This window comes from Protopterus annectens, chromosome 17.part0 (genome assembly GCF_019279795.1).
Source record: "Protopterus annectens isolate FY-2018-M chromosome 17.part0, PAN1.0, whole genome shotgun sequence".
Lineage (NCBI taxonomy): Eukaryota > Metazoa > Chordata > Ceratodontiformes > Protopteridae > Protopterus > Protopterus annectens.
Window position 1 is genome coordinate 623,727,946 of NC_056751.1, and position 25,537 is coordinate 623,753,482.

The 25,537-nt window shown below is 38.9% G+C and overlaps 1 protein-coding gene across 1 annotated transcript in view; it reads left to right on the forward strand.

Annotated features, from left to right (window-relative positions):
• Positions 1-25,537, forward strand: part of EPS8L2 (EPS8 like 2) — a 1,747,011-nt gene that overhangs the window by 597,159 nt on the left and 1,124,315 nt on the right. The window contains exon 3 of the mRNA XM_044059131.1: positions 4,875-4,925. Within this exon, the coding sequence (XP_043915066.1) occupies positions 4,880-4,925 (46 nt within the window). The 5' untranslated portion in view covers positions 4,875-4,879. The remainder of the gene's footprint in view (positions 1-4,874; positions 4,926-25,537) is intronic.

Below are 25,537 nucleotides of genomic sequence, written 5' to 3' on the forward strand. Positions count from 1 at the left end.
ATTGTGGCTCCTTGATTACTGGTTGGCAGTGGTGGGCCATCACACTAATGACTTACCTCTGTCATCATGCCTAATAATTGTCTGTAACACATGTAGGAATCACGCTCAGGCATGATGGTGGAGCCTAGCACAGCAGGAAACAGTTGTGTACTAAGATAGTTAAAACTTTCCTTAGTGCATAGTTCTCTGGTGTGCTGTGTCATATAACCTTTGCTGCACTGTGGTACACAGTCATGTAACACAGCTCAGTACAGTAACTTTTGGTCTGCTCAAACAGCAGCTCAAAAGACGTGGGCACCAGAGTGATGCATACACTACTGCATACAGTGTACCCAGTGCACAGTTTATAACATATAGGAGTTGCTTGCACACTGCTTTTACAGACAGCAGTCCATGTCAGTGAATTGTAATTCCATCTGGTGTTAGGCTGATTGTAAACCTCTGCACACTATCTTTACAAATTAATGGGCTTGTTAAGGATACAGTAGTACAAAAATATAAGACTAGTATCAAATGTATATAAGAACCACTGAAAACACTGAAACACTGAATGGATTCCATGTGGAGAGATAATAAGTTATGTTAATGTTGTATTACATCTTAAGATCAGAAGATAGCAAGTTGTCTTGCACCTGTAGCTGTGTATTACATTGATGAAAAATTAAACACATGGAGATAAGTGGTATAGTGTCCATTGTTGGGTTTTCAGAGGGACTACTGTAGCATGAAACGGGATAGAAAAACAGTGGAAGGAGAAAAGTTAATTCAGGATATCTTAGGTAATTATACGGAGGGATAAAACTCTTAAGGAATGAAAAGATTTACAGGTAATGGAAGAAGTGACAAACACTCGCAGGCTTACTGTGTTAAATGATATCTGGAGTGCAGGTGTATTAGTTATAAAAATCAATAAGGCCATTATAAATAAGAGTAAGGTATCAAAGACTTCTGCATGTATAAGTCTTGCTTTTTGTTTGTTCTGTTATGATAATGACCTTAACTGTGTTCATTTAGTCAGTGTGGCACCAGTTACAGTGGCTAGAGAGTTTATATTTTTATTTATTTTATTTTTTTGTTTACCATGGGTTTACCAGGAAAGTCGGATGTGCAACTGTGCCCCTTTTCAATGGAGGTCTGGGGAGAAAAGGTCCACAGAATAAGTATAAATAAAAGGAAAAACAAACATTATAAAGTGCATTTTCATTTTGTAAGGACATTTGACTGAAACATTCTGTTTTGAAAAGTGAATAAAGTATGTACACAAAGTTTGTGAATACAAGAAGTACAAATATTTTTTAAATTACAATCATATGAGGAAAAATGCTAGTATACAGGGGCTGTACAATGGGGTGTCCAGGTTGGTGGTGTCAGTTCAAATGGTTTTCATACGAAAAGGAAGGCTGGTTGATAATGGGGGGAATAGATAAAGGGAACAGGTCGGGTAGAGGTGAAACACCATAATAGGTTCATAGGTTAGTACTAAGCTAACTGCCCTTGCAAGCCATTTTAAGCATAGCCAATTATCCCTTGTGAGATTCAAACCCTGCACCTTGTGTCTGTAAAGCAAACACCTTAACCATTAGACTACCCTCCCAACCTTTATAATGAGTATGGTGTGAGACCAGGTTTGTGTATAAATTAGTGTAGTAGAGTGTGTGATGGTAAGATTAGAAGATGCCCTGTGTTTCTTTAGAATATAATAGTTATTTAGTATAAGGATAGACATGAAGAGGTTAAGTGTATTCATGTTGTAATGATTGAAGCCAGATGATAAGAATCTAGACTGTTATTTGTTATATGAGATACTTAAAAAAAAAAAGAATTGATATGATCACCTGTACACTTAGTGTTTCCATGCATTTGTCATATATTTGGTGAAAGATATCAAGTGAAAAACTAATGCCAACAGGGCATGAAGGAAGACTTCATAAACAGCAAGGAGCCTTTTGTAAGGTCTTCTGTAAATGAGTCTGCAAATCTTAAATGTAGTACTTTTTTCCCCAATATTCTTTAACCTGTGCAGTGGTCAAATGTGTCCTTTGGAATCAGTCCATTATATTACACTATTAACAAACAAATAAAAACACATTAAATTACATATTTCATATTGATTTTTATATGTGCATGTACACACACACACACACATGTAAGTATACATACATATGTGCCCAAAGCGATTGGTTGAACCTTTCCATTTCAAAATGTAAATAGTTGACTTATTCAGTCGATTATCTTTTCATCACAGTGCAAACTATGGTGATGTGTGTAAGATCAATGAACATCAGAGTGAGAGGAAGTTTTTCCTTTTCACTGCTGCTGGGTGATCTCATTTGAATATATAAGTAGAATTGGGTGTGTGGGATGGCCCATTCTATGTGGCACAAACACTTAATTTGGTGTTTTTTTTCCAACTAAACCAATGTTTGCCAGCTAGTGCTGGCAGTGAGAGTCTTTCTGAACCCAAGGGACAATTTGCTTTGGTGTTTAATTACTTATCATTAATGTCTTTATCATCTTACAAACTGTATTCTAAGTTTATTAGATTGCTGTTGTTTTACTGTATGCTTTCTGGGCTCAGGTTGTGCCTGAAAAGGGTCTTCAGACCAATGGACTTATCAGGGACAAAAATGTATAAATAAACTAATCTTTTTTGTCAGCATAGAATTAGTTCCTTAATTATTGTGATCTGCTCAGTTTCATTTGTACTTTTGTTATACATTTCTTAGAGGTGGCTGTGGTTTTTCTAAGTGTCTGTTTACTGTCTGAATTGTCTACTTTTGAGTCTGCATGTCCTCCCTGTGGTCGCATGGGTTTTCTCCGGGTGCTCCGGTTTCCTCCCACATCCCAAAGACATGCTGTAGGTGGATTGGATACTCTAAATTGACCCTAGGCATGAGTGCGTGCGTGTGTGTGCCTTCCGTGGAAGGTTGGGCACCAGGCTGGCAATGTGACACCGTAAAACTCCACTGCCAATCATGAGTGGACAGGTGATCCACTGTGGCAACCCCTAACTGGGAAAAGCTTAAAGAAGAAGAAGAAGAATGTGAAATGCTAGTTAAAGCAATCTTCTTTTAACATAGGTTCATAGTATGATACTGGGCTATTGGCCTGGAGCCCCTTATAAGCCTAGCCAAGAATTTTGCCCATGTTCTCTCAAAGTCAGCACCTGTTTCCCCTGTCCAGCAGGGACACAGGTGGGGATCCTAGGGTTGTATTTTCTGTTTCCCCATCCAGTCATCCAGGTTCCTCTTAAAGAGGGCTAGAGAGGTACTCTGCTTGACATGGAGAGGGAGTCTATTCCACAGATGGGGGAGTCTTTGGGAGACAAGTCTATCCCGCCAAAAAGTTGTATTAATGTCACAGATCAGGTTAAGGCCTTGTGTGCAGGTTGGATGAGTGGAGTTTGTCTTATGGATATGCAGCAACTCTATCAAGGCTGGGTCTGAAATGGCCTTGTATGCCAGACACAGGTCACCTCTGAGCTGTCTGTATGAGACTGAGTAGAGGGACAGGGCTTTTAACATATCTGTATGGGATAGGTGCTTGAGACCCTGGAGTTCCTGATCAGGAACCTCTTTGGTCTCTCCAGCTGCTGCATGTGCTTGGCAAGGTACATGCCGAAGGGGACATTGTACTTGATAATGAGTCTGATAAGGGAGGAGTACAGAGATGTTAGGACCTCCTTGTTCCTGGACGCAATACCTCTGTATGAGGTGGGCCACATAGAAAGCCTTCTGTACAATGGAGGCAACGTGGTGGTCAAAAGTTAGGTTGCCATCAACCTGGGTGCTCAAGTCACTCACGACTGATTGCATTCTTAGTACATTGTTATTAATGTGATAATTATTGGGGAATGACATTTTCCCCAAAGGGAATAATGATGCATTTCTTGGCATTCAGTTTGAGGCAATGCTTCTGGCAGCAGTCATTAGTTTGGGTAAGGCCCTCTTGGAAGATGTTCACATCACTAGGGGAATTTAAGACAGCGCCCAGCTTGCAGTCATCTGCAAACTTGGTCAGCCACAGACTACTCATTTTGACTTGCACCTCAGAAAAGTATATGCCAAACAGTAGAAGCCCCAAGACTGATCTTTAGGATGCATCACTCTTTTTCTGTCTATTACTAGAGGTGGCTTCCCCTACTTTGTCTGAGTGGATTCTATCAGTGAGCCTGTTAGCTACCCATCTGGTAACATATGGCTTGATGCTTAGGTGCGAGAGTTTATCTATATGCCTGAGTGGGGAACAGTGTCAAAGGCTTTGGCTAGGTCAAGATAGGCGGTGTGCACCGTCTTCCCCTCATCCATGGCTTTGGTGACTGTTTCGAAGAAGTTGACCAAGTTTAACAGGCATGGTATCCCTTTGACAAAACCAAACTGTGTGGGGTCAAGTGTTTAGAAGTTGCCAATGTCCTTGTTTCTAAGGTCCATTCTTAGTTTTGGGTCATGTGACGAATGTGGCTAGGTTAGTATCTAAACTAAGTGTTTTCCATATAAATGCAAATTATTTTATTTTAAGTATATATCTAGCCAGTCTTTGAAGCTAGGAATGTGTAAAAAATAAAATTGTGGTTATATAAAGTAATGATTCACAGAGCACTACTTGTCTTTGAATACCACCCTACTCTGAATTAAATTTTGGACCTTGACTTTGCTTTGATTAGCACCAAAGTACTATGTATCTTAACTTCATCTTCATATATTTAAAGTTAAACAGATTGTGTAGTTATTTGCTTTTTATCCCTGAATGAAAAAGGGTACCGGCTTGCATAAGAAATAAATAATTAAGAGCTATATAAATTCCTTAATTATTTGTTATTATAATGGTATTTTAAAATAATTATTTCAGTGACTCTTTTTTTATTGCTATTTCAGAAAGAATGGCAGACAATGAAGGTGGAAAAATGAGTGCAAAAGCATTATTTGGTGAGTTAATCATTTTCTTATTGATATTCAGAGGATCTGTACAAGGAAAAAAAACAGCTGAACACTGTTTAAGCATCTAGCAAATTGAATTTTATTGTAAAGCATATTTTTTAGTGTCCTTGGTGTTTTGTATGCTGTTTCTCACAAAGCTCCATGACCATTTTTATTGAATAGTTATTAATATAGCCAAGGTCTTCCCATTACAGCATCATGGACATTCATCGATCCTTTATGCTGCATCTGGTAAAATTTCATGACCATCTTCTACTGTGCAGTTAACTGATTTGCCGTATTACAGCTGCATGCACTGAGCTTTGGGGTCTGAAGAGTTATACCTGAAAATAAGCCCTATATTATATTTGTTTTTTACATTCCAACTTTTTAAGGTACCTTTCTTGTAAAGTGTTGATTTTTGTAGAGATAATGTGGATTACTGTTGTACGCTTCAGTTTGTCAGTGGATTTCTGATGCAAGTTATATTGAAACAGTAAGTCGGAAAACAAAAAAATAAATGGCTTTTTTTAAGATATAGTACTATTATTGCCAGAACTAAATGCATGGGTTACTGGTGCCCTACCACTGATAAAAAAAACATGTTTGATGCTAAAATATGTGAGGGAGGCCAGGTATTGGAAGGACTGTCAGAGCATCATTTGTACAGCATTTCTTTCCTACTTCTTTTGTGTGTGTGCATGCGTGCATGCATGTGGGTGCATGTGTGTGTGTGGTGGGGGAGAGATCATGTGATCATTTGTTAATTATCATGTTGTAGCATGCTTGGCCTCGGTAACTTACAAGCTGATTGGACTGTAGCAGGAGGAAGATTTGAGAGTAAGGTGTGGTAACCGGTACTGCCTGTCAATTTATCAACTCTTCTGATATCAAATCATGATGTTTGTGCTTATTTCTTTACTCAACATAAAGCCGACTGTAAATAATGCAAACATGTACTGAATTAAAATGTTTATAAATATGTCTCGTAGACTTTTCTTGTAAATGTGCTAGATGTTCACCATTACAAAACTCTCTCTCTCTCTCTCTCTCTATATATATATATATATATATATACACACACACACACACACACACACACACACACACACACACACACACACACACACACATTACTCAATAATCTCATAAACCTGGGCTTGACAGAGAAGATACAGTGTAAGGGTGGATACTTTCAAGGTGTAAATGGTCACAAAATCTCAATTACTTTGAATTGTCAATGATTGTATGAAATATCCCAATGTCATTACTATAAATGTGTATAAAAGCTTACATTTAGTTTTATTCAGGTATGAATTATATTTATCTAACAATTATCATATTTTCTATTTTTGTAAATATAATAATATATATAGTATAAATGTGTAATAGATATATGTTTTTATACCTACTGTTTGTCCTGTTGTAATACTATATATTTGGATCTTTTCTTTTCATTCTTTTGATTCTGGGACATTTTTCATTTAGCCCAGTTCTATCCTTGTTAACAAAGGGAAATCAATCAATCAATCAAATCAATAAATCTATTACTGTGTATACTTTGATTTTGCCATTGTTCAACAAGTCCAACCTTATTCTAAAGCCATTAAGATAAGATGGTAGCAAAGTGTTAAAAGCAGTAAAACTGAGGGATCAGTTGGAATGATGAGTTATATTTTGTCACAATGGAAGTTGGAAATTTATGTTCTTCCATTCAACATGAATATGGTTTATTAACAGTGAAACATTGTGTAAGCAGTTTGAATGGGGATAGGAATGTATTGGAAGTGATTGCATTTTATTAAATTAGTAATAATTTATTTTTCATGGCAATTTTTATAAAGCTGTAAGTGGCACAGTGATGGATGCAAGATGTGCCCCCAGCTATGTTAATTTACTTATGGGCTATTCTATATGCTGATTCTTTTCATTTTTTTTTATTGAGAGATTTTTTAATAAATGTTACACTGACAGTCTCATTTTTTATAAATGGTCTTTTTGATGAGTGTAAGCTGTTAATAATAAATTACAAACCGAACCTTATAGCATTTTTTTTTTTTACTTTTGAGCCTCATCTAGCAAAAAATGCATTATTTGTATGTATGTGACCCTGACTGGATTCATTTAGGTAAAGTGAAGTGTTCACATCCATGTACATGTTGTGGTACGTTTTCATGATTTGGTAAACACCCTAGCATGGTACTACACTGTCCCCACCCATGAAGACATGTAGCACCATGAAGGGCTGGCCCTGTGGTCATGCTACATGCTAATGAGGCATGCTAGGGGGAGTAGAATATGCTAATTAGCCATATACTTTTTCACTGGCACCACCTCAAGGAAGGCATCTACATGGCCAAGTGATTCAAGAAATCGCTTGGTCATGTAGAGCAGCATGGCTATCCCCACTGTGTCTCGGTATTGAACATGGCCAAAACATCATGTTCAACTGCATACCACTATGTGATATGGGGATCAGTGGGGTGGAGAGGTACACTTGTTCACCAAGGATTACTCTACATCCAGCCACACCAGCATTAATAGCAGTATAGCGATCGAGAGATAGGGGATACACTAGACCACCAGGAATTACTCTTAAAATGGCATGTTAGCACCAACATCACAATGAGGATTGGAGGGTGAGGGGAATCACTAGACCCTAGGAATAAATCAAGGATTAAAGTATCATACCAATATCAGCATCAGTACGGAGATCAGATGGTGGGGGGATACACTAGACCACCAGGACATAATAGATATGTGCTGTAATGGCATTTCAACTATTATGGGGGTGGAGGGAACCGCAAATAAGTTAAGGACAAGTACTGGAACTGTAGTGTGTGTGTGTGTGTGTGTGTGTGTGTGTGTGTGTGTGTGTGTGTGTGTGTGTGTGTGTGTGTGTTTTCACATTGTGTGTACTTAACGTACATGGGAGAATGACTGGGGAGTAGTGCCACCACCTACATGAGCAACAGTTTACTACCACCACATGAACATAAGCAATGGCTTGCATATTGCAGTAGTAAATGAGTCAGAGAGATACAAATTAACCCATAATGAGGTATTTACCTCATGACAGTTAATATGTCTTTGCATCACAAAGGGGCACATCATGGATGAAAGGCCTTTTTAGCATGAGCTGTATGGTCTTTTAATAAATCCCTAGAACTATTTGTAAGTATGTGGCACTGTTTAGATGCTTGTTTTTATGTTAATGCCATTCAGATGCAGCATGCCTTATATAGGAAGTCCATGGGTTATGAGTTTCTGAATGCTGATAATGAGTATCATGCAATTCTGATTAATTCTCGTCTTTATGGAGAATTTTTGTGAGCAAGAAGGCTCTTTTTGAGAGATGAGGACTTTTATTATAAAGCATGGAAGTAGTACAGTGGTTACGGAAAAGAGGTTATTCAAAATAAATGTTGTCATCTCTTCAGAAGGGAGACCAGCATTCTTAATAACATTTTTAGTAAACTAGTAACATTCATAGGCAACTAGTAATAAGGTTTTTGCTGATGGGTGCAGGTAAAATCAAATGATGATGTATACTTTGTTACATGACATGCTCTCTTTATTAAAGGAGTTTCTTTAATATTATGAAAGCTTTGGAATATTATACATATTGATAAAATCTTCAAAAGACTGCATCTGAAAATTTCTTACAGGAGTTTTCCAAGTCTAGTATAATGGGAAGCCCAATTGAATTTCTATAATGAAGTTGGAGCTAAAGATGTGAGGGTTGTTTGGTCTGTAGATATGTAGACCACAGTGTTGTGAATGCTGTGAAAATTATTGTCATCAATTTAAGTCTACAAATAATTGTAATTGCTAACAGACAGCAGTAACGTATGGTCTTAAGTGTGCATCTGGGCTTCGTTACATAGGACAAACATATCAACAAGTAAGAAAAAGAATACTGGGGCTCCCTATTGAAATGTCTACATTTGAAATGTGTGCCAAAAAGCCAAAAAAAAAAAGGAGAGAAAACCCAGGGAAGACAGAATCTCAAAAATTGCTCTTCTCTATAAAACTTCTTTTTTGCAGGGGTCAAGCCTTCCCCTGCACTCCCCATGTGGAGGCAATCCCTCCACCTCCCCCTGAACTTATATAAACCAACTTTGAGATTGCCATACCTCAGAGAAAAGGAAATGCTGCCAAGAAATGGCATCTCAGACTTAGTATATGTAAGTCCGTTCTTTCAGCTATTCAGTCATCTTATTTTGGAACTCGCTCTTGTGGGTCTGGAAATTTCAAATGGTTACCAAATATTAGAGCATTTAAGAGACATTAGAAATTGTTGTCCCAGTGGTCCAGTGGCCCTTCATTTTAAACAAAAGCATGCAGGATATAAAATATTTTATAAGGTATATGTGTTACACTGATTATCTGTTTTTTAACATTAGAGATACTGTTTTCGAGAAAGAAGCTTTTTTGATTGGTTTGTTTCTAGAAACTTTCAAATAGCTTCTTCTTTTCACATACATTTTTAAACACATGAAGATGCATTGTATTTTAAATTTTAAAAGGATGTTTGTTTCTTATTTAGTAAAATGAAGTTTTAAGTACCAAATATCTACACTGTAATACTATGCTTTGGATGTTTTTTAGTCATCCTGAAGGTAGACTTCTGTTCAGAATTGATTGTATAGTTATAATAGGTAACCACTGCTATAACATAATATTGTTGAAAGGCAAGGTAATAATGAAATATGCCTAGTATGAGAAATATTGAAAACTTTATTATTTTTAGGACCAGTGACAAAAACATCACCTTTTCAGACAGAAGACAATATCTCTTATGTAACAGAGGGGTACAGATGTGCAACAAGGGATGACTAAAAAGTCAAACCACAACATAAAATCTATGGTAAACATCCAACAAAGTAAGGGCTACAGCATTAGGAAGTTTTTTCAGGGTCTTTTGCTACCTAATACTTATTTACTCTTTAAGCTAAACAGAGATATCCAAATTTTGAAAATAATTAGTTTCATCCTGTAGCACTTTTGATGGAGAAGAAGGCACATCAGAAGTTGATAAAACTGTGTGTATTCATTAAAGAAAAGTTCATAGCAATATCATAAGGATGTATGAGTGTTTCCTACATTTGTGCACATTTTTCTGTATTTGGGAAAATTTCTCAGGGTTTATGAACTTATTTCCAAGGATTCCTGATAATGCAGGAATTTTGCCTTTTTTGTAAAGCATTTGTTAATACATTTGAGCTCATTCACATTAAGTGGGTTTAACTCTGGTTGGAGCCAAGGCTGAGACAACCCATCCAAGTTGGGAACTGCTGGTGGAAGGCTTATTGTGTGTTTAGCTGATTGGCTTGAGGACTTAACTGTGTAAGTCTTTCATCCTGCTGGGATAAAAGCCTTACAATTGTGTGAGACTGTGCTTATTTATTCAGAGCTTCACTGTGCCTGGCTTGGACACCTGTGACTACAAGAACCTTGGATTATATCTAAAGCCATCCGTGGAACTACAAAGCTAATGCAACTAATTGTTTTTGTACTTGCTGTAAAAATCTCAGTGCTATTTAACAGTTCTGTGCTGCATTTCTTGATTTGTTTGAATTTATTACTGTTTTTCAGCCTACATTTATTAAATAAATGACATCTGTTTGTTACTGTACTGCTCTTAGGTCATTTTAACAGTATCCTGATATTTACTAGCCAACTGTGATACTGCAAAAGCTGTTTTGAGTTTACCAAAGTTCTCCTGAGTTTGCCAAAATGCTTCTAAGTTTTGCAAAGATTTTTCTGTGTTTGTAGACATTTTTCTAGGTTTGCATACATTTTTCTGTATATAGGAACATTTCTCACAGTTGGTGAACTTATTTTGAAGGATTCATGATACTGCAGGAGTTTTGCCTTTTGTTGTAAAGCATTTGTTACTGCACTTGAGCTAAAAACTAGTTTGTTGTACATTAAGAGAGTTTAATTCTACACTCTGGTGTGAGCAGAGGGCTGATTCAACCCATCTGAGTTGAGAACTGCTGGTGGAAGGCTTATTGTGTGTTTATCTGACTGGCCTGTGGGCTTAACTGTGTAAAATCTTTTGTACTGATGGTATAAAAGCCTCTGTGCAAATGTGGATACTTATGCCTTGTATATACGTTAACTTCTCTAGTTTAAAATCCTCTATAGGAAACACTTTCCACAGTTGACTACTGTTCATAGCTGCTTGAAGAGCTGCTGGCTTATGCATAGGGCAGCACCACTGCAGGTCATCCTATTGTATACTATAAACACTCTCACTTAGGCCTTTAAGTGACTCTCTCCTACTCCTTACCATCTACTAAGGATCTGGTGTAATGGATAGGTGCTTCCCTGTCCTCTCTATTTCTGGCCTGGTGGATATGGGCATCCTGAGGCAGTGTAGTAACTCCCTAATGCTGACAGACAACCACTTAATTTTAGAACAGACAAACACAGTATGCGATACATGTAGATGCATAATGTCATTGGAGGAAAAGGTGTCACATGCACATATGAAAAATGCAAACCAGGTTGTCAATGTTACACCCAAAACACTCGCTGTCAACACTAAGGAACAAACATATACACCCAGATATGCAGAGGTACTGACAGGTAATCTTCCCAAACTCCCAAGACCTCCTTAAAGAAGTTCTCAATGACCCAATGCACACTTAAAAAAGACAACACCTCACACAGCACATAATTCTGAAAATCAAAGTAGTCCCACTTCCGAGCCCAAAATACAGCACACCACACAGCCAAACATTCTAGTTACTAAGGATTACATTGTAAGACATACTGTTGTCCTCCTTACCAAGCTAAACAAGGAGAAGATCACAGCTGTCTGTCTGGAGCCAGGGTCCACAAGGTCACTCAAGCACTTAGGTCTTTAAACCACAAATACCAGTATGACAAGGTCATAGTCCATGTGAGAGTAAATGCCTTAAGATTTACCTCACTGGACTATATGAAAAGACATGATGGAGCTCTCTGAATATGTGTCCCAGGTGGGTATGAATCTAGCCTTGAGTAGCATCCTACCTTCACCAATGATGATGCCACAGTACCAGCAAAAAATGATTGACTTCAACAATTGGCTTAGTTTCTGGTGTCACAACAAGGGTAAGGGGATCTAGTATATGTCAGTCAAGTGAGACATGATCAACAACCATGATGATTTGCCAGAAGTGGTTTGCATTTGTCACCACTTGGCTTCCAGATACTGGCAAAAACTTTATCTATCCCCATAGTGCCTTTTTTAGGCCATGCCAAGCTGTTAAACCCTCCAGCATAATACAACTCACTCACTACCACCTAAATGTTCTGCTGTTCAGTGCTAGGAGTTTAAGTAAAAAACTGTACTCCCTGGAAGCTCTCTTCACCATGGTGAATGCAAACATATGAACAGTCATGGAAACATGGTTCAGAACCATGGAGAACATACCGGCTATCAAACTCTACAATGCCTTTCATACATTTCGATCCCCCTCAGTTCAGGATAAAACAAAGGGAGGAGGTGTCTCAGTACTCATAAAGTACAAGTATACCACTAGACTGGTCCAACAATATGACTCACTTGAGCTACTCCATGCAGATCTAACCATAGCTAACATGAGTCTGGGAAACCACACCTCCTACTTAAATCTACTGGAAACTTTCAACATTCAGACTAAAACCATACTTATATGTGACCTCAACTACCCCTCCATAAACTGGGAGACTTGTATGACCCATTATTCACTTGCTCAGAGGTTTTTGAACTTCATCAACACATGGAGCATCTAGTTATCTCCCCAGCTAGAGGTACAAATATCCTAGACCTAGTACTCATGAACATAGGGTATATTGCTCCTTCCCAAGCATTAACTCCTCCGTGGTAAGATCTGACCACAAAATAATATCCTTTAGTATTAAAACTAATGAAGAACCCCCTCACAATCCAAACATGTTAAGAACATTGCTAAGGCCAATTACTTCAAACTAAGTAACAGCTTATTAAACTTCCAAGCCCCTCCGAACCTAGTTGACAGTGAGTCCTACTCTGTGCTGTACACAAAAGCACTGTGCAACCACATTCGTAGCTGCATAGAGGAGGCAGTACCTGTCCCAGTCAAACCTGTGATTACTTGCAAAAATAAACCACCCTGTTGGACCCCTAGCATAAATAGGCTATTCAACAAAGGAAAAAAAATCCTTGTCAAAGTCAAGAAGAAACATACAAAACAGTGCAAAAAGACACTCACCAGTCTAAGCAAACAAATTAGAGAGCTGGTCAAATCTGCCAAAGCAAACTATGAGGCAAAGATAGCCTCCCAGGTTAAAGATAATCATAAGACTTTTTTTTAAAATATGTTCTTAACCTCAGGGGAAATGCTCAGCAATGTGCTGAGTCAATTATAAACAGCAACACTTACACCCATGCTGAAACTATATGCTGGACAACAACTTTAGTTCAAACTTCTGCTCCATCACCCTTTACCACACCCAAAGGAATACCCACAACCATCCCCCTTCCGGTCATTATGAGGGAACAGGTCCTTACTACACTCTTTAAAGCCAAGAAGACAGTCAGCATTGGTCCCGACAGCATTCCAGGATGCTTCATAAATAACTTAGAACAGAATCTATCAGGACCACTAGAAACCCTCTTTAACCACAGCCTCTGGATGGGCTTTGCCCTGGAGGAGTGGAGGACTACAACAGTTGTCCCTCCGTACAATAGAGGCCCATCAACTGACCCAAGGATCTACAGATCCATGAGCTTGACCATTCTTACCAGCAAAGCCATGGAGAGAATATCATTGACCTGATCAGTAATGTTCAGTAATGAAATAGGAAATCGCTAAACACTGACTTATACTTTAGTCTCTGCCCTTTATGTACATACCCAGGATCACATGAAGCTATCCTTCAACTTCCTTGTATTTCCACTGTATGGGATTATCAATAAGAAATGATGTATGGTTAGATACCTGGCAGCTGCATTCATGTTTAGTTTATCTACACTTCATTGCTTTTTCAGATGTATTGAAACAAATTCTACCACATTGTTTGTGTAACTGATGTAGCGGTACATTCTTTATCTTGTATATTACACTTCTTAATGCTTAACTAAATGTTATCTGAATTGGCTGTAAGAATGCTTTCTATTTTAGCTAAAGTTAAATATATCTTTTCTGTCTGTTGTAGTGTATTTCTAATTTAACTGCAATATAACTGACCTAACAAATAATTAGATAGACTGCTGATTCTAGATGCAGGAATAATAAAATATTTTTAACTTCAGTATAAATGGCAAATTCCTAAATTGCCCATTTTTGTCTGTTACTCGCACATGATCAGCTTTAACATATCATCTAGAAAACATGACCTGGAGTTGAAGTTCTGAATCTAACAAAAACAGTAAATAAGCATATTTTTCAAGCTTAATATGTAAATGTATTGTATAAGTGATTGCCGCTGAGAAAAAACAAAAAAACATCACTACAAGAAGGCGTCAGAGTGATGCTCTTTGTCAGAGACAATCAGGCATAGGAAATCAACAAACTTGCAAATGCAAGTTATTAGAGAGATATTACAACAGTAAATGTATTTCTCAGCACTGTGTACTTTTTGTCCCTAGTTATACTAGGGAGGTAAACACCTTGTCTATAAAATAAAATTACATAGCAGCTTCCATCAGGCCATTTTTGAAACATAATTAATGAGAACATTTTAATATGTATTGGTTCTAAAATGCACCCCAAAATAGACAACTGGACTTGCTAAATAGTTTGTCTGGAAGTGGTAAACAGGAGTTACCACTGGGGAAAAAAAATCTGCTAGCCTAGAATGCAACATATTAAAACTTATTGCTAATTACAAGACAAGTAACAAGTTGGTACAAAGTTACGTTAAGTAAATAAATATTTTAAATAAAAAATAAAGCAACTATTTTGTAGAACAAACAGGTTATACTTTACAAAATACTCCACTAACCCATAAATGTAATGAAAACTATGTTAAAAATCACTGTAGTGACAATATGTTGAGACACTGCCCTATGGCAGCAACTGCATTTAGTGAATACACTGCATATGCATCAGAATGTACAAGGATTGGCACATCTGCAGTCTGTGGCACAGCTGTCTCCCCTCCTCTTCTAAGTGGACAGAGACAGCTATGGAAAAGAGATGCATTACATTTGAGAATTATTTTAAAAAGTGGTGTTTAATTCTAGTAATTAACAGGAGACCACAAGTTAAGGAAGATTTACCCACTTTGTATAAAATTTATCCACTCAGTGGGTGAACAACACTGGTTGCAGGCAAATTTTGTTTCACCCATAGATAAGTGGTAGTTGTTAGTACAGTAACACTTGATGCAGAAATATTAGTATTGCAAAACATATATACATATACTGAAAAAACGTATTTTTTTAGGTTTTTGGGTGTGGTTGGGCTATAAAATAAGCCCCGCCACACACACATGTACAGTAATATATTTGGTGTAATATATCATTCTATATGCTGGATAGACTGTTTTGAGTCCCACTAAACTGAATTATTCTGCTGTTAACATTCCATGACGAGAACTGTTCTCTCATTGTTGTGTTTCTGAGGTGACATAGGGATATCAGTGTAATGAACAACCTCACAATGGTCTTTGCATAAATCTGTAAAGAGATGCAATGTAATGTATGACCTGATAATGGTCTTTGTATGAATCTGTTATGGGATGTTATGCAGTGTAATGGATGATCTCATACTGGTCTTTGTATGAGTCTGTGGTGGGATGTTATGCAGTATAATGGATGCCATCATAGTGTTGTTTGTATAAAAATGTGGTGGGATGTTATGTGGGGTAATGAACATGCTCTCAGTGGTCTTTGTATGAATCTGTGGTGGGATGCTATGCAGTGTAATGGATGATCTCATACTGGTCTTTATATGAGTCTGTGGAGGGATGTTATGCAGTATAATGGACGACCTCATAGTGTTGTTAGTATGAAAATGTGGCGGGATGTGATGTGGTGTAATGAACATGCTCTCGGCGGTCTTTGTATGAATCTGTGGTGGGATGTTATGCAGTGTAATGGATGACCTCAGTGTTTTTTGTATGAATCTATGGAGGGATGTTCTGCAATATAATGGATGATTTCACAGTGTTATTTGTATGAATCTGTGGCCTGATGTTATACAATTTAATGGATGGTCTCACAGTGTTGTTTGTATGAATGTGTGGTGGGATGTTATGCAGTGTATTACATGACCTCACTGTGTTGTTTGCATGAATCTGTGGAGCAATGTCATGCAATATAATGGACGAACTAACAGTGTTTTTTTGTATGACTTTGTAGTGTGATTTTATGCAATATAATGGACGATCTAACAGTGTTTTTTGTCTGACTCTGTAGTGTGATTTTATGCAATATAATGGATGATCTAACATTGTCTGACTGTAGTGTGATTTTATGCAATATAATGGACAATCGAACAGTGTTTTTTGTATGACTTTGTAGTGTGATTTTATGCAATATAATGGACGATCTAACAGTGTTTTTTGTCTGACTCTGTAGTGTGATTTTATGCAATATAATGGACGATCTAACAGTGTTTTTTGTCTGACTCTGTAGTGTGATTTTATGCAATATAATGGACGATCTAACGGTGTTTTTTTGTCTGACTGTTGTGTGATTTTATGCAATATAATGGACGATCTGACAGTATTTTTGTCTGACTCTGTAGTGTGATTTTATGCAATATAATGGACGCTCTAACAGTGTTTCTTGTTTGAATCTGTGGAGCGGAAAAGGTAAGTGTCAGTTGTCATTCTGCTTTGTCAGTAGAATTGTAATGCTTACTACCCCAAGTGCCGATCCTGTATGGACTTCTTGGACTCTCCTGATCAAATAATGTTGGACAGTTCAGAGGATAGCTTTACCAGTGGTGCTCCAGTGGGTAGAGCTGACCCCTACATGATTTCCTGACTTAAATCATGCATGGTACTCAGCTGCTTTGACCGACAAAACATTTGAGGTTCTCCTTTATTCATCAGTCGCTGCTTAACTTTGGTGAACCTAGTGGAAAGCATTCTACCTACTACATTCATCAGACATTAGCTGTATCTAAGTAAAAAATGCCTTGTTTTCCTTAAGCCAGGTGCAAACTCTGTTGCATGTAAAGCAAAGGCTGCTGTTTGGAATGAAGTGAACTGACATTACAGGTTTTGAAATGATTCTTGGATAATAGAAGTGATAAAATCAGATTAGTTAAAAAAAGTAAAATGCATATTGTAAAACAATATGCTAAGTTTCATCTAGTGATATCAAAGACTCCATTAAAACTGCCTGCAATTTAAAACAGTGGCATTCCACTGTATAATGGGAGAAAATGTGGTAAACAGATTAGTGAAGCATGAAGTGCTTGTAGGAAAAACAAAGACATAGAGGGAGATTTAAAAAATAAAGGATACTACACATGCACATAACATGTTTGTTCCATTGATGTTTTATAACCCCTTGCAGACACCAATGGTTATATGAACAGCACAGAAGCAGCACAGTGGTACATATCTCCGTCTGTGTACATTTTTGAATGACTATTTAAAAACTAGACTCTACTCTTCCATCTTCTCACTTGTGTCACATTTTTTCATGTTATACCAGGCACAAAATATTGTCTGACTTATAATAACTTTCTCGGTTAAGCCATTTAAAAACAGAGTATAAAAAATTCACAATACTTCCTTAATATGCCACGACAACTCTATGAGGCCTACCCATAGAGTCACCATGATTCGATTTCAACTCAAGGGCATCTACTTTCTTACTTATACTTTAAGTCAAGAGTTTTCTAAAGTGGAATTATAACAGTTAACACGAAGAGACATATAACAGTTTAAAATTAATACAGTACATAAAACCCACACTGGTTAAATTCGCTATTTGATCAAGTATTTCTGTACCTTTTAGCAATGTTACATAAAGGAATTCCAGAAAGATAGACTGTATCATTTGTCTGTACTGGTAGAATATATCACAGGAAAACTGATACCAAATGCTGATGTTTTGCAAAAAATGCACAAACTACTGACTAGAGCATTGCAAACTGACATTTGTCCAATGAAAAATTAGCTTTTTGGGGGGCTGCATGTCTATGTGGTGAGCAGTGAAGCCATTCCCCTCACTCTCTCTCTCTCTCTCTTTATGTATATGTATGTGTATGCATGTGTGTGTGTGTGTGTGTGTGTGTGTGTGTGTGTGTGTGTGTGTGTATATATATATATATATATATATGTGTGTGTGTCTGTGTGTGTGTATATATATATATATATAGTTTCCCTGTATAAGGGCGAACGGCTGAAATCTTGAAATTCATGTGGTCGAGACCATATGCTTGAAATTTCAGAAGCTCGACCTTCTGAATGGGGATCGGCATACAGCGCAGAATGGGAGATTTCCCTTTCTGCTCTGTAGTGCGATCTCGGAGTTAGAATAAATAAGTAGCGGGGGGGTGTGGGGTGCAGGGGGGCTTGCCCCCTGCAGAAACATTGTTTTGTATTTTGTTGTTTTGTTTTAATTCCCTTTCAGAAGGTCGAGCTTCTGAAATTCGAGCATATGGCCTCGACCATATGAATTTTGAGATTTCAGCCATTCGACCTTCTAAAGGCGAACCATACACACACACACACACACACACACACACACACACACACACACACACATAAAAAATGTAAACATTTCATTATTTGATGTTTTTAGTCTTTCTTTGGTGACACCAGAATGAGAGAGGCTTTTTTACAACACTGTGCTTGAATTTCTCTGATTCAAACAAGGGTTTGGGGAAAAAGAGTGAGTCTCAAATGAAGTACTCATTTACTGTGTTACATTTAGGTTATGTAAATAGATGAAATATTAAGAAAAGGTATAACAATGTTCCCTAAATGCTCATCAAAGATAACATAAAGTGTATTGTACATTATTTGTGTAATATATTTTATGAAGTATAGATCGCATTCCATATTGGTTTTGCAGTTAAAATGAATAATGTGTCCCAATAATCCTACAGGGTCCATGAATGCAGTACTTTCAAGCCTCCATTGCATCTGTATGGGGCCAATATTTTCTGGATAATTCCTCAATGTTTCAGTCTCTGAAGGCTCAATTAGTTTTGTAGGAGTTGTTGAAACTAGTGAAGGTGCTTCATAAAAAATACTTTTTCACTGTGATATGATGTGCTTTTTCAGAATTAGTTGATCCAGTCGTCCTTCCTACTGTCTCTAAGTAATGAACTAGGGGATTCATAAGCACAGAGGGCAGTTGCATAAATTGATTCTGTGGATTATGTTTAGTGCTGCTGTGGTCATTGCTGTGATTTACAGCCATTTGTTGTGGCACTGAATGATGTACAGAAACCTGCTGACATCCAGGAACAGATAAAATACAGGGTTGTGCTATTCACACTGGTACTCCATTTAGGAGGAAGGGCTGTATAACATACCAGTTTTGCACAAAGCAGCACAGATTAGCTAGATATATTTCAATAAGAAGCTACATGGTGAGGTATATTGCACTTTACTAAGATGCTATTCCCTGCTGTTGTGTGCTCTGCTGTTATCCAACACACGCCACTCGAAACAAACTAGAAGTAAATCCAATGCAGTTCCAAGATAGTAGCTGGCCGAAAAAAACAGCAATAAGTGAGCAAAAATCGTTAGGTAACCCAGATCTTATTTACTGAATAAAACGTATAACAAAACATATATTACAACCACTTAGCGCTTTCACCTGATGATGGTACCACTCTGATGATGCCTGGTTTCAGGTGGAAGCACTAAGTGGTTGTAATATATGTTTTGTTATATGTTTTATTCAATAAATAAGATCTGGGTTACCTAACCATTTTTGCTCACTTATTGCTGTTTTTTTCGCCCAGCTACTACCTTGGAACTGCATTGGATATGCTCTGCTGTTATGCCCAATAATGATTTGTTAAGAATTTACATGCATTAGGAATGTTAGTGGAATTATGTTCATGGTACCTTTATGGTAATGAGAGGATTTGGCAGTGCGGGAGCTCCCATTACAGGAGCTCATCAGTGTCACTGTATGGGTTGGGGAAAAGTGTGGTTGTTGTAGTAGGATTACCTGGACCACAAGGAACTTGGTTCCAATAGGGTGTTTCCTACTATGCAGTGGAGTTTCTTTTTACAAACGGGGTTGATATGGTGCTTAGTTCTGTATGTTGAGTAGCATATCAGTGGGGAGAGGAATTGCTGTGGTCAGTGGTGTTATACCAGTGGTAGGTATTTGGTTCTGGTCTTGTAACTTGTGTAGCTGAGAGCAGCCCATATGCCACTGGCATAGTGTCTCTGGATTAAGAGGATATACCTTGGGGTAAGACAGCATGGGTAAACTTCATAATGTCGAAGACCCTTATATATGAATTACATCACGTTGAGATGATAATAGCGAAAACCTGTTTACTCGAAATCTTAAAATAACGAAACCCTGAACATCAAACTTTTCAAGCTACCACAAGTCCAGTCTTCACTTAAAGGAACATTGCTGCATTTGAATCCAACCTATATTAAATAAGTATCAGCAGTTTTGCCGGGGACAATCCCCCCTCCACCTTCCATCATGTAAAGGGAGGATTTTAAGCAAATTCGAGTTAATAGGTAATAGGTTAGTTATAAACATTTCTGGGTTAAACTTGAAAAGTGTGTTGTTTTATAAACATGCTGTTTAAGAGGATGTGTCAGATGTTTGGTTATATAGATTGAGAAATGATAACGGAGACTGTCATACATTGTACCTGTGGAGGTGTATTTGCTAGGGTTTAATACTAGGATCCAGTCTAATAAGGAATTTGATGCCTTGCTTTTAATGTGTGGGGCTGTTAACTGGTTGTGTGATAGAGAAGAGTTAGTGTTTATGTCCAACCAATTGATATTCACATCGCCTAGTAGAAGTTTTCTTGTGGAACTGTTACAGATATCTAATGCAGGATATCTCCTAGTATAGCTGTATTGTCACCAGCAGGGATGTAAAGAACAGTAATACATATTTGTTTATAACTGTTTAATTTCAGGAAATTAATAAGAAGCTCTGCACAACTGAACTTTGGTACTGGTTTGTTGTAAGGGGAAATATTCAAGCAATGCCGCCAACTTTCCTCTTTCTATGGTCATTATGGATGATACTGTAGCCAGATGGTGTAATTTTGGAGCTGTTAATGCTGGATTTAAGTCAAGTTTCATTTACAGTGAGAATATCAGGTTTATGTTGGGTAATCCAGGCATGTAGTTCAGCAATTTTATTTCTTATACTTTCTTAACACTTGTGGCAGCAAAAGTTAGATTATTGGGGTTGGGGGTTTACCATTGTAAGGTTAACACTGTGTGGAAGAGAATTCTCTGGATGCCCATTGTGATTGGTGGAGCCTGGATTACAGTGAATATCTCCTCCTAGCAAGATTTTAGTATATTAGAGAATTATTGCTGCTTATTTTTTTGAGAGTATTTTTACACTTAATTTTGTTTTGGATTGAGCTAACATGGAATTAATCAGTCTGTATTTGAAGTAAAGGTGACGGGCTTCATTAAATAGGTTTGATGGGATGTGTGGAGAGTTTAGGGAGGAAGTATGAATAGGTGGTTGGGACAAAGTTGGAGAAATGTTGAGAGCAATTATGTAATCATGGTCCAGTAGCAGGAGAAGAATAGAGGACAAGCTGAGTACTAGCATGATTAAGTACAGGGATCCGTTTTTGCGCGAAGTTGCTCATAGAGCAGCATCGGGCAGCGCCGGTTAATCAAGTTTAAACTATTTCTGACTCCGTAAAGTCTGCTCTTCAATTTTTCCCTTAGAACTGCTTTACTTGAAATCTAAACAGCCTATACTCTATCTGAAAAGCTCAGCACTTGCTCCTAAAGCATTTTTTATACAGGTAAAGCACTCTTAAACAAAAGAAAGTACTTCATTCACTTAAATTCCCTTGAGTACCCATTTCCCTATAGGTCCTTTCTGACTCAGTTACACAGCAATCTTTTTCACTATTCTAGCATGTCGAAGGGTCAGTTGCTGGCGTCCTCTCCTGTTCAGCTGGTGAATCTGGGAATCTTGAGGCAATGTTACAATTGCCTCATGTACACAGACAACCCTCTCCTCCTCCCAACAAATACAAATATATGCGAGAGATGCAACTATATAGCCAAACTGGAGGCTGAGCTCTCTCAACTCAGCACTGGCAAGACCAGTCAGGAGGAGAAGGTAACCACGCACACCACAAACCCAGTCTCACATAGAACTATCACAACTGCAAACCAAACACATAAACACACAAAAACATACTGATTAAAAATCTACCAAAACAACAGAGACCTCCAAAGCAGACACCCAAGCAACACCTCAAGACATAGCACATGCAACACATAGTTCACAAAGTCAGTGTGCTAAACAGTCACAGCCCTTAAGGCCAAACAACATGCCAGACACACTTGTAATAGGTGACTCCATAGTCAGACACACTGATGTCCCGCTCACCAGAGTGAACAAGGAAAAGGTCACAGTAAGCTGCCTGTCGGGAGCTAGAATCCGCCACATAACACAAGCACTCAGGTCACTCCAAAGCAAGTACAAATATGACTCAGTCATTGTACATGGCGGTGTGAACGACCTGAGACGTACCTCCCTGGACTACATGAAAAGAGACATAGAGGAGCTCTGTGATTATGTAGCCCAGGCCGGTATGACCCTGACCCTGAGCAGCATCTTGCCCTCACCAAGAATGATGCCACAGTACAAAGACAAAATGATCAGTTTTAACAATTGGCTTAATTACTGGTGTCATTCTAAGGGGATCCAATGTCTGTCTGCTTGGGATGACATGCTCGACAAGCCACGCTGCTTCACAAGGGATGGCTTGCACCTGTCACCCCTGGGCTTCCGGATATTGGCCAAGGCTCTTGCCACCCCCATAGTGCCTTTTTTAGGCAAGGCTCAAATGACAAACCTGCCTCCATAGAAAACACAAGTGGAAAAAAACTAAGGGTAATGCTGCTCAATGCCAGAAGTCTAAACCTCAAGATGCATGCTCTCGAAGCCCTCCTCAGTATGGAGAGCATCGATGTCTGTGCAGTGACTGAAACCTGGTTCAAGGCTCCTGAGAGCACCCCAGCACTATCAGGTTTTACCTCATATCATGCTTTCCGCCCCCAAAACTTGGACCGAACCACAAAAGGAGGGGGAGTATCCATATTCATCAAAGATACCTACACCTCCAGGTTAGTGGCAACGCACGAAGCATCGGAGACCATCCAGGTGCAACTAACCATAGGCAAAACTGCCTTACAGTTTGTAGCATGCTACAGACCACCCTCTCAAACTCAGGAACCCCACACAGCCTTCCTGAAGACACTGGAGAGTATGAATGTCTCTCCAAATACCATCATATTGGGAGACTTCAACTACCCAAACATAGACTGGGAACATTACTCAAGCCCCAACACCCTAGCCCAAAGGTTCCTAGAATTCATAAACTCAAATGCGATGGAACAACTAGTCACCATTCCCACAAGAGGAGACAATATACTAGACCTGATCATCACAAACATGGGGACAAAATGCTCCTAGCGGAGTATATCCCTCATTGGTAAGATCAGACCATAAATTAATCTCACTGGAAATCCACATCCGCCGCGCACCCCCTGCACAAAAGACCACAGTGAAGAACTTCTCAAAAGCCAACTTCACACTTCTTAAGACTGAAGTGGTATCCTTCAAGGCCCCTGGGCCAGTGGAAACCACAACCAACACTGCTGAATCCTTTACAAATGCCTTCTATGGGCACCTTCAAGAATGCATGGATCATGCAATCCCAAATAAAACCAAGACCCATTCCCCCAAAGGCAGGCGTGGACCCCAGCCATAAACAAACTTTACAACAGGAGGAGGAAGCTACTACATGACAGAGCAAAATCCCTAAAAGGGAAGGCATCTCTGATCAGTACTAGCAAAAAACTACGATCACTCATAAAATCATCCAAGGCCAACTTTGAGAGAAAAATCGCAAAAGACACTAAAGACAATCACAAGGCCTTCTTTAGCTATGTTAGAAACCTGGGTGGAAACTCCCAGATATGCTCAGAGTTAGTCCAAAATGACACAAAATACACTGAACCCACTGACATTGCCAACATTTTGGCAGACAGGTTCAGTGCAAATTTCTCCTCCCCTCCCCAAAGGAGAAATAACTATCCCAGCAGAGTGTAGTCTCCCTAACATCTCAGATGCCCAGGTGAGAGCCGCCATCTCTAAAGCTAAAAACACAGCATCAATGGGACCTACATGAACTCCAAGAGGAACTAAACCCCACATAAGGCTGCTCTTAATCTTAGCCTTACTACAGGATATGCACTCGTGCCAAAAGAGTGGCGTACGGCAACAGTGGTCCCACTTCACAAAGGCGGTGCTTCTACGGACCCTGGAAATTACCGCCACATAAGCTTGACGAGCCTGGTCTGCAAAGCTATGGAGAGGATCATTATGGAACTCATAAACAAAGACATTGGGGACCTACAGACATTGGATCCTTCCCAATTTGGCTTTGTCAAGGGCAGATCCTGCCTTTTGAACTTGGTCAACTTTTTTGAAAGAGTCACTAAGGCCATTGATGAGGGTAAGGCAGTTCACACAGCCTACCTTGACCTTGCAAAAGCCTTTGATACAATACCCCACTCAGGCATCATAGACAAACTCACCAGCGTAAATGTAAACCCATATGTCACAAGATGGGTTGCAAACTGGCTCAAGGACAGAACCCACGGGGTCAGAGTTGCTGGAGCTATGTCAGACTCTAAGCCGGTCTGGCGGTGTCCCACAGGGCTCAGTCCTGGGACCCCTCTTGTTCGGCATTTATTTTTCCGAGGTACAGGCAAACATAGGAGGATTGTGGCTGACAAAGTTCGCAGATGACTGCAAACTGGGCGCCATAATTGATACTCCAGCGGACACAAACATCCTTCAGAGAGGCCTCATAGAAATGGATAATTGGTGCCAGAGCCATGGCCTTAAGCTGAACGGCAAAAAATGTATAGTCATACCCTTTGGGAAAAACAAGGTACCCACAAATTACCACATAGATGGTAATCCATTAAGTATGGAAGAGGTAATCAGGGGCCTAGGGACCCAGGTTGACAGTAACCTCTCATTTGACACTCACATTGCCAAATTGGTTAGGAAGACCTTCTATATTGCCCACCTTATCATGAAGGGATTCACATCCAGATCAAGAGAGGTCATTGTGCCCCTGTACTCTTCTCTTATCAGGCCAATGATTGAGTACAATGCCCCATTTGGGATGTATCTTACCCGACACCTGCAGCAGTTGGAAAGACCCCAAAAGTTCCTCACCAAGAGGATAAAGGGTCTTAAACATATGTCATATGCTGCCCGACTGAAAAAACTCCAGCTCTATTCAGTCGCATACCGCCTACTCAGAGATGATCTGTGCCCGTAATGGACATGCTCCACCTCAGAAAATCCAAATCAGAGCCACGAGAGCAAGAGACTTAAACCTCAACACAGAAATAAATAGGACGTGCTGGAGGGACAGATTCATAACCCAGAGGCTCCCTACACTCTGGAACAGAAT